A 10,553-nucleotide genomic window follows, 5' to 3' on the forward strand; every position below is an offset into this window, starting at 1 on the left:
TATTTTAGTAAAATGCCATGATATTTATGACTTCAAACTGTTCAGAAATAGTGTATGTGTTTGTGGTGTGTGTTGTGGAGAGAGAGAGATAAAAAAGGAGGATGAAACTTTTTACATTCTATTTTTCTAGTCCTATGAAAGTAACAGAAATATGGCATGGAGATAGGGCCTCCTTTGTTGTTTCCATCTCTTATTTATTATATAACCTGAAGGATATACAGAGTGTCTCTGGATTCAGAAACTAAGGATTTCTGAGGTTGGAGAAAATTTTGTGGAGTGGAGTTTATGAGGGAAGCATGGGATTTCAAATGACAAGGAGAGTGCCCTAGGCAGGAGGAAAGGAATATTACAACTTAAGCAAGTTCACCAGGATAAATACAGTATTCTGAAGGGGTAGTAGAGAGAGTGGCCTGGCCACATGAGCAGAGAGAATTCTCACTAAGTAGACTATGAATTTTGGACTGCTTGAAATAGTTTTAGTAGTACCACGGTCACTGTAGATTCTCCTATCACAGAATGGAACTGATGAGAGTGTTTTTAGGAAAATTAATCTGTAGAGATGTACAGAATGTACTGATGATGGAAAGGCTGGTGACTGAGAAACCACTTAGAAGATTACTACATCACTCACATCACACAGCAAGTGCCAGGATCTTGTTGATTGTATTGAGAACACAGAAGAAGGAATGCATTGGACAGATACCATGGAGGAAGAATTATAGGCTTTTATACCTTTGTGTTAGTATTCCAAAAATAATTTGATGTAACACTTAAAAATTAGATGTACTGTAAAAAATTCCAAGAGGAATGTATGGAAAGAGCATATGGCATCAGGGTTGAGTCTCATACATAGTTTATATGATGTAAAGCCCCTCACCTTTGCAAGAAGAGACTGACCCCTCTCCTTCACTACCCACCCCCTCCCTGCCCACAGCTTTTATAGATTTCAGGACTTCTTTTTGGGCTTCTCTTGGTCTTAGACATAGATTTTAGGTTCTTGGGCATCCCTGCAGTATCACCTGACTGCTTTCTCTGCTTAAGAATAAATGCTCTTCAACTGTAAAAAAAAAAAAAAAAAAAAAGCACTCCAAGCAGAAGTAACTATGTGTACAAAGGCTCTCATGTTAAAAAGAATTGGCCTTATCCAAGAAATAAAAAGGCTGATGTATTAGCAATATAGAAAAATATGGGAAATGTAATGGGAGATAAGGTCAGAGACGTGGGCATCTGCTGTCATTCTACCTGTATGTGAGAAATGAGCTTATATGAATAATAACATCCCGGATGTAAGACATAACTGGAATAAAGGCTTCCACATCCAGGAGGCAGGGTGCTTTTAATCCTAGATGCCACACCCTCTTTCCCAGGCCCAGATGTGTAGGAGTTGGGATCAATTTTGTAGTTCTGGGAGCATGAACTAACCAAGTGGAGAAGAAAAATTAGCCCTTTATGGTGAGCATTGTGATGGATGTAAAAAAGGATGAAGGGCCATGTTGGGGGAAGAGTTATGGGTGTGTGACTGACAGAGTAGGAGGCCAATGGGTTTGAGGAGCCTGGGGCAGGGTTAGCATATAAACATTACAAGTTTTTTCCAATCAGATAACTGATAAATGCTATCTTTCCTCTTTCAGGTTTTTCAGGGAAATCAAGACTCCTTCACACCTGTGCTGAACTCCCTAGATCCACCACTACTGACTAGATACCTTAGAATTCACCCCCAGAGCTGGGTGCACCAGATTGCCCTGAGGATGGAGGTTCTGGGCTGTGAGGCACAGCAACTCTACTGAGGCGTCTGCAGCAGGACTTGCTCATCCCTTTGCCCTTCCCTCCTATGCTATAGTCCAATATCTCTCCCAAGTTTGCCTTCTACCTCTGTACCCAGCCTCTGGGTTACTTCCAACTCCATGATGCCATCATTTTTCCTATGTATTTATAGTCATAGCAGACACTGCCCTGAAGCCTCTCAAATTAATTGTCATTAATCCTGTGTTTCCTGGGCGTGTTTGCATCTAATCTAACTTTTGTCCATTTACTGCAGCTGCTCTCAGATTGATCTTTTCTTACAATTTACTTTGACAAAAAGAAACGAGGAGATACCTAGTTTGGAAAGCATTCTTCCTTTGACAAGTTAGGTCTCTCACAGAACCACCACTTCCTCCACTGTGGAAAAACAAGGTAGTGAAAATTGGCAGAAGATATTCAGATTAGAATAGAACTCTTACTTGTTTATTATCCTAGTCAAGCACTGAAGTGATAGAAAATTAAATGCAGTTAAGTCCTTTTAACAAAACAAAACAAACGAAAAAATTGTTGCTTAGGTTATTTTATGGTGCAAAATAAGTTGAGCCAGATTTTTACACTAGAAAGACTTTAACCACATGTTTTGGGGTCAAAATGCAAGTCATTTTGTCAGTCTGCAAAATAAACTATTACTACCTTCAAGTCTATTTTTTGCCACCTTATAGATAGATATAATTATCTTATTTAGTCACTTTGAGATATTGGTAATGGCAAATTCTTACCTCCAGAATTAGTGTTCTTAAACTTAGACTCAAAATTCATGTTCTGAATCCCCTGAAATTATATACAATGTGATGTATGGATGTTTATATGCATTTTTCTGACAAAAAGTGGCCGTACATTTAATCAGATTCTTTAAAGGGGTGAATGCCTTAATGAACTATAAGTTAATCTCAAAAGGAATTAGAAAGCCATTTTTTGGCCTTAATTCTGACCAATAAATAATAATAGGTTAGGGTAATAGAAGTATTGGAAACCTTGAAATAAAATGACAATGTCCTTTTGAAATTTGTGGTGACCAAGAAAGATAATGATCATAACAGACTCCTAAATGACAGATTTTTAATATCTCTGAGGGAAAATAAGGAAAATCCATGGCTATCTGGGATAGGAGATATAAAGTTTATAATTATAATAATGCAGTCATTTTACTCCCTCCCCCTAATTTCCTGCTGAAAGGACACAACAAAAGTCCCATCTACATAGTTGAAGCATCAGGGAGTCATAGAAGAAAACTAAGCTGATGAAGCAGACAGGAAACACTAGAGTGTTTCATCTGCCACATCCACCACACAACACAGAACCCCATAAGTTCGTGAAAGGTTACTGCTACTTACATCTGCCTGCCCACCTCCCCCTGTAACTGCCCAGACAGCTCCTGGATGATAACAGGGACTAGAGGTAAAGATAATCCATAGAATCCATAGAGCACATGGAGAAAGCATCCAAAGTTTGCAATCCCAAGCAATTTTGGAAACAAGAATTCCTAATATAGAAGAAAAATTTGTCCCAATCTCAGAAGAGGCAAGGTAATGAGCACTTTTTTCCCCATACTACAACATTTTCTAATGTCTGTTTGACCCTTATCTGGCCTCTTAGGGGACTGTAATTTATCTGTCATAGTATAGTTTACTCACAATCCACAACTGATGTAGCTGCAAATGGTTCACAGTTGTAAGGTTCTGTAAAGTTCCAGGTTAACTTGGAAAAAGCAGTAAGTTGTTTTATTTTATAGCCCAGTAGAGAAGTTAACCCCAAAGTGATAAAGTTTTATTTCCTGTGAAAGATTAACCAACCTTATTTCTAATTTAATAGTCTTGTTTTGACATTCTTTTTCCATTGACTATATAATCTCTATTTTCCTACTGGTTTTCTCAATGAGTTAAGTAAAAGTTTGACACATACAAACGAATAACTGTTTGAGAATTGTGCTTTCCACTGGAAATAAAAACATGAACAATTATTTTTAAAAATAAAGGCATTGAGTAGCAGGGTGGATGCTTAAAAAACCCAAATTAATGACTCAGAAAATCAGAATTTAGTTCAGAGTAAAAAGTGACATAATTTATGGGAGGCGAAATAAAATAAAACAAATAAGAACTAGAGCTCCAATCCAGGAGAAGAGTTGTATATGTAGAGAGGAAGTTCCTGAATGAAAATTCAGAGTGGATTTGGTCACATAAAACAATAGGAGAAAATTTGTTTGATATGAAAAAATGATAATAAAAACAAATTTGAGTCTTCAGATCAAATAGTGTCCCTTAGTACAAGGCAGAATTAAAGACCTAAACAAACCATAACCTGATATCATTGTTAAATTCTAGGAATAATGTAGAAGAATCAGACTGTGCTTGTTTACTGGCATAAACCTAGTCAAGGGGAAAAAACAGATAATATTGCTAATCCCAGGGAATCTATGCCATTTTTATAATGCTAATTGAGTTCACTATAAGATCACTGAGGTCATAGCAAGTTATCAGAGGATTGGTAAGCAAATTCAATCTCCTATGACAAATACAGCTTGTAACTTTAAATGAGGAAATGTAATTTTCTGACATAAACACTTTATTAAACACAATCTCAAGATTACAAGTCAAAACTCTTTGGAAAATGCATAACAAAACAAATGTCTCAACAGTACAGAAAATATGTCTACCCATTTTAGTAAACATGCTATATAGAAATCCAAATTTTCTTTTACAGGATACAGACCAAGTACAGATTTAAGTTTAATGTTTACAGACTGGCTGTACATATCTCCTGACCTTCTTCCTTAGCTTTCTAAACAAAGAGAATTAACTAAGTCAGTACTCCCAGGAACATGTGTCAACAACTTCCTTTTCTCAAAATTTCTCTTTAAGTGCCATTGAAATGTATGGGTCATGATTTTATCCATATTGTTAACCAAAGCAGAGACTTTTGGTCCTATAATTTTCAGTTTCTACAAGCAAAGAAAGATAAAATGTTCAAAATATCCTGTCAGAAGAATAGATCATCTACAAAGAAGAAATAGTTAGAGTGATATTGGTGGTTCTTTGTCTATCCTGCCCCTCTCCTATTCCACAATATTTCTATTTGTCCATGTTTTGTGAACCAAGACTCCTTTCTGTGTCTAAAATAGTTTTAGTTGATTTACGATCATTTGAAATGCACAGAATACTTGATAAGCTTCTTAATTCTCTGTTGCAATCCTCAAGACAAGGTAGTGATGAAACTTTAGAAAGCTATGAAGAAAATACTTTCTTAATGTAACTCAAGAAATTTTCCAGCCAAAGTTTATACACAAACATGTGCATGTATACATATTCACACCTCTATTTTTATTACAACCTTTCTTCTATACTCCATATGTAAATATCCACTGTCTACTGTACATCTTCCTTCTCATTTTCTACATATATTAGTTGTCCCCTTTCCCTCTAGACTGCCAGTTTTCCCATTCAGTATTTGACATGAATATTCTCTCAGTCTACCAAACCAGAACTCAAAAGTTATGCTTGACAATTACCTCTTCTTTACTATAATTCAAGAAGCGCTATCTTTTTTAACCTCTGAAATATTGCTTAGCTTATATCCAGTGTCATCACACATCATTCCTCCAACTTTCATCTTGATATGGGGCTAATTGTAATTGCCTGATTTGCCACATTCTCTCCTGCCTCCCGTCTTTTATAACACTTATTCCAGCTCTCCTGTCTCCCTCTCTCACCAATTTAGCTAACTCCTTATTCATCCTTTAGGTCTACAGCTTAAACATCACTGTGCTGGTTTGAAACTGTCATGTACCCCCAAAAAGCTATGATCTCTTAATCCTAATCCAATATCCAAGATACTACAGATCAAAATAAAAATATACTAGGGGGCGAGCAACGGTGGCTCAGTGGCAGAGTTCTTGCCTGCCATGGCAGAGACCCGGGTTCATTTCCTGGCACCTGCCAATGTAAAAAAATATATGTATAATATATATATATATATACACGCACACACACTAGGAACACACAACAGACAGTTTGAGGAAGCAGAAGAAAGGATAAGTGAGCTAGAGGACAGGTTACTGAATTCAGATGCACAAAAGAACAAATAGTGAAAAAGATGGACAATTTTAAATTGGATGTCAGGGAAATGAGTGACAACATGAAGCATGCAAACATAAGAATCACTGGTTTACAAGAAAGATGAGAAGAGTAAAGGACTAGAAAGATTATCTCAGAAGATAATTAGAGAAAATTCCCAACCCTTATAAAAGACGTAAATATGCAAATAAAGGAAGCCCAATAAACTCCAAATAGAATAAATCCAAATAGAACTACTCACATAATAAAACAATGGCTACTCACATAATAAACTATGAAATGCTGAAGAGAAGGAAAGAGTCCTGAAGGCAGCAAGAGAAAAGCAAATCACCATATACAAGGAAAACCACATAAGACTGAGTTTGGACTACTCAATGGGCACCATGAAGGTGACAAGGCAGTGGCACAACATATTTAAGATTCTGGAAGAGAAAAATTTCCAGCCAAAAATTCTTTATCCAGCAAAGTTGTCATTCAAATGTGAGGGAGAGTTTAAAATGTTCACAAACAAAGAAAGGCTGAGATAATTTGTTGACAAGAGATCTGCCCTACATGAAATACTAAAGGGAGTTCTGTCAGCTGAAGAAAAAAAAAAGACAGTAGAGAGAGGCCTGGATGAGGGCAGATAATTGAAGACTATTAGTAAGGGTAACTTAAAGGATAAAAAGAAAGAGAGAAAAAATAGATCTGACAAATAAAAACCAAAGGATAAGATGGTAGATGCAAGAACTGCCTTTACAATAATAACTTTGAATGTTAATTGACTAACCACACCAATTAAAAGATATAGATTGGCAGAATGGATTTTAAAACATGATCCATCTATATGCTGTTTAAAAGAGACTCATCTCAGACCCAAGGATGCAAATAGGTTGAAAGTAATAGGATGGAAAAAGATATTCCATTCAAGTTGTAACAAAAATAAAGCCGGTGGGCAGGCCATGGTGGCTCAGCAGGCAGAGTTCTCGCTGTGCCAAAGACCCGGGTTCAATTCCCGGTGCCTGCCCATATAAAAAATGAATAAATAAATAAAGCAGGTAATTTTTGTGCTATGCTTTGAAATTTATTGGGGTTTTTTGGTATATATGTTATTTTTCACACACAAAAAAGTCAATTGTGATGATAAAAAAAAACATTCCTTCTAGCCTCCAGTGTTCTGGAGAAGCTAGAAGAAAAAAATCTGAGATGATGGTATGGTAGCCCATGATAAACTCTGGGATCTGTCCTGTAACTACTTGTTGAAGAGTGCTTTAAAAACTATTGCTTTATTCTTTCTTTGCTTTATATATATGTTATATTATCAATTTAAAAAGTTAAAAAAGAGAACAGGGTACTCATATCAGACAAGAGAGACTTTAAATACAAAGATGTTAAGAAACAAGGAAGGACACCATATGTTAATTAAAAAAGATAATTCGCCAAGAAAAACTAACAATCATAAATGTTTCTGTTTACAATCAAGGAGCTTCAAAGTATGTGAGGCGAACACAAGCAAAACTGAAGGAAGCAAGAGACATTTCTACAATAATAGAGGGAGACTTCATACAACACTCTCTTTTACAGCTAGAACAATCAGACAGAGGCTCAATGAGGAAATAGAGAACCTAAACAATGTTATAAATGAATTAGACCTAACAGACATATGTAGCTCATTGCATCCCAAAACACCAGGATATACATTCTTCTCTACTGCTCATGGAAGATTCTCCAGGATAGATCACATGCTTGTGAACAAAACAGGTATCAGTAAATTTTAAAATATTAAAATTATTAAAAGTGCTTTCTCTGAGTATAATGGAATGAAGCTGGAAATCAATAACCACCAAAGAATTAGAACTTTCACGAATCCATGAAGGTTAAATAACACACTCTTAAACAATCAGTGGGCCAAAGAAGAAATTGCATGAGAAATCAGTAAATATCTGGAGATGAATGAAAATGAGAATGCAACATAGCAAAACCTGTGGGATGCAGCAAAGGCAGTGCTGAGAGGGAAATTTATAGCTCTAAATGCCTACATTAAAAAGAAGAAAGAGCTAAAACCAAAGACCTAACCGAACAGCTGAAGAAACTAGAGAAAGAACAAGAAACTAACTGCTTTGGTTTGCTAAAGCTGCTGGAATGCAGTATACCAGAAATGGGTTGACTTTTTCAATACGGATTCATTAGATTCCAAATTTACAGTTTTAAGGCCATGAAAATGTCCAAATGAAGGCATCAAGGAGATGATGCCTTCACTGGGTAAAGACTGCTGGCATCTGGGGTTCTTCTGTCACATGGTAAGTCTCATGGCAACATTTGCTGGTCCTTTATTCCAAAATGTCTCTGGACTTCTGTGGGTCCTTGCTTGTTCTTCCCAGGGTGTTTCTATCTAAGCTCTCTGGGTTTTTATTGTCTTTTATGCTCTCACAAAGGACTCCAGTAAGGGAATTAAGGCCCACCTTGAAAAGGATGGGTCACATCTCCATAGAAACAATCTAACTAAAAGGCCCCACCTACAATAAGTCTGTACCCACAAGAATAGATTAAAAAGAACATGGCATTTTTTTCAGGAACATAACAGTTTCAAACCAGCACACTAATCCTAAAGCAAGTAGAAGAAAATAAATTTCTAAGGAAAAGATTAAAGCAAAAATAAATGAATTGGAGAGAGACAGGAGCTGATAATGGGAGAAGACCCATGAGACAAGGGAGAGTCATGTCTTTGCACCTTGAATTGAGTATTTAATAGGACAAGGGACTGACTTTTATGGATTGGAACACTCCAGCTTCCTGACCCTCTGACTTTTGGTTAGGTCAGCCAATGGGAGGCATCAGCCAGAGGTCAGAGGACAGGAGGAGAAAGAAATTAAAATTAAGGAACAATAATTCCTTACAAGTGGGTCTTAAATGGCTTACTGGTGTCCTTTAAGATGGAGACATTTTGGAGAAAGCACAGGCACTTGGAGAAGCTAAGAAAGAAAACATCCTTGGAGGTGCTAAACTAAGAGATGAAATCCAGTGTTTGCCCTGGAGAAGCTAAGAAAGGACATTGGAATCAGAAGCTGAAAGCTACAAACTGGGAGCAAGGACCAGCTACACCAGCCATGTGCCTTCCCAATTAACAGAGGTGTCCCAGGTACTTGAGCCCTTTCTTCAGAGTCCAGATGGCTCCAGTTAATCCCTGCCTTCCAAAATTCTTCATGTGGTAAGCAGGCACCAGTGTCTATATTCTTGGATGTCCCCTCTGTGGCAACCTAAAGAAGCAAATGTATCCCCAGCCACCATTTAGTTTGGAGGTGAAGAATGATGATGCCACATACACACACCAAGAAGGCTAAAATTGAGAGTGTTGATGATTATACCACTAAGTGAGGATAATGTGGGACATGGGCTTTTGACTTTGGACATTATACATGATACTTGGGTGTAGGTGACTGAAGGATACACTGAGAAGTAGAATGGCAAACTATGGTGTATACATATAATTGAATATTGTGCTACTAGAGAAAGGAATGAAATTGTGAGACATGCAGCGTTGTGAATGAGTCTGTGGGACATTATGTGATCCAAAATGAGCCAAAAACAAAAGAGCAGATTTTGTATAGTCTCATTTAAAAAATACCTATAAGAAAATTGGGGCCTAGATTGTAAGCTCTTATAGCAGTCACACTTAGTTCAGAGCTGTAATTGTCATTTCTAGATTTTGAGAGGCTGTGCTATATATGTACAACCTGCTATTTCCCTGGAACTTTGGGTACTTGTGTGTCACCTAAGACTGAGTATGAGTTTTGCAGTTCTGAAGGTCAGCATTGCCACATACACAACTGTTAAAGAAATTGAAAAAGAGATCAGGCTTCAATTAGAGATAAGAACAAAGCTAATGGGTCAAGACTAAGGTAAATTGGAATACAAGGATAAGAAGGACATTGTATTTTGAAGCTTCACCTACTCTATGAGACCAAAGGAAGAGAGGTTTGTACCTTGACATGGTGGCAGATGACAGATTCCTCAAGATCTGGGCTCTGGAACTGAAAACTCCAATTGCATTTGCTCCTATGGCCAATGGTCTTTGCTGCACATTTTTTCCACATGGTGGAGTTATTGCCACAGGGATGAAAGATGGCCATATCCAGTTCTGGGCAACTCCTAGGGTCTTATCATCATTGAAGCACTTATGCGAGAAAGCCCTTTGATGTTTCCTAACAACTTACCAAGTCCTAGCACCGCTGATACCCAAGAAAATCAAAGAGTTCCTCCACATACAAAACTTTATAAGCAATGCTACATGGAGTCTTGTTTTCTTTGTAGCAGGATAAATCTTCGTAACAAAAGAGTAGCTTTAATAATGGACCAAACATCTGGTCTTGGATTGAAATAAAATTTCTATATGGGAGTCTGAAACCAGAGTAGCGAAACCGAATTCCAGGGGACTATATAGTCATGGATCTTTTTCCGTATAACATGTGAAAGTCAGTCTTAGAGGTGATTCCACTTCCACAGTTCCTAAGCCTTACTGTAAATGTTAAGTCTGCTTATGCATAGCAATGTTGAACTCTTTCTAGTTATTTTAATTCAAAGTGCAATTATTGATGTTTTGATAATAAAAGTGACTGGACCTCAAGAGCCTCTTTTTAGTGACAGCAAAGGTTAAAATCCCTCCACTGGGAAGTGTGGCTTCTGTTTAGTCCCTGCCATTGT

The 10,553-nt window shown here is 37.2% G+C and overlaps 1 protein-coding gene across 4 annotated transcripts in view; it reads left to right on the plus strand.

Moving 5' to 3' along the window:
• Positions 1-6,767, plus strand: part of F8 (coagulation factor VIII) — a 298,778-nt gene extending 292,011 nt beyond the window's left edge. For 2 of the 4 annotated variants that reach the window (XM_077144781.1, XM_077144780.1), the window contains one exon: positions 1,632-6,767. In XM_077144781.1, the coding sequence (XP_077000896.1) occupies positions 1,632-1,787 (156 nt within the window). In that variant the 3' untranslated portion in view covers positions 1,788-6,767. The remainder of the gene's footprint in view (positions 1-1,631) is intronic. The other 2 variants (XM_077144778.1, XM_077144779.1) reach the window with 1 other exon arrangement.
• The last annotated feature ends 3,786 nt before the right edge of the window (positions 6,768-10,553 follow it).

This window comes from Tamandua tetradactyla, chromosome X (genome assembly GCF_023851605.1).
Source record: "Tamandua tetradactyla isolate mTamTet1 chromosome X, mTamTet1.pri, whole genome shotgun sequence".
Lineage (NCBI taxonomy): Eukaryota > Metazoa > Chordata > Mammalia > Pilosa > Myrmecophagidae > Tamandua > Tamandua tetradactyla.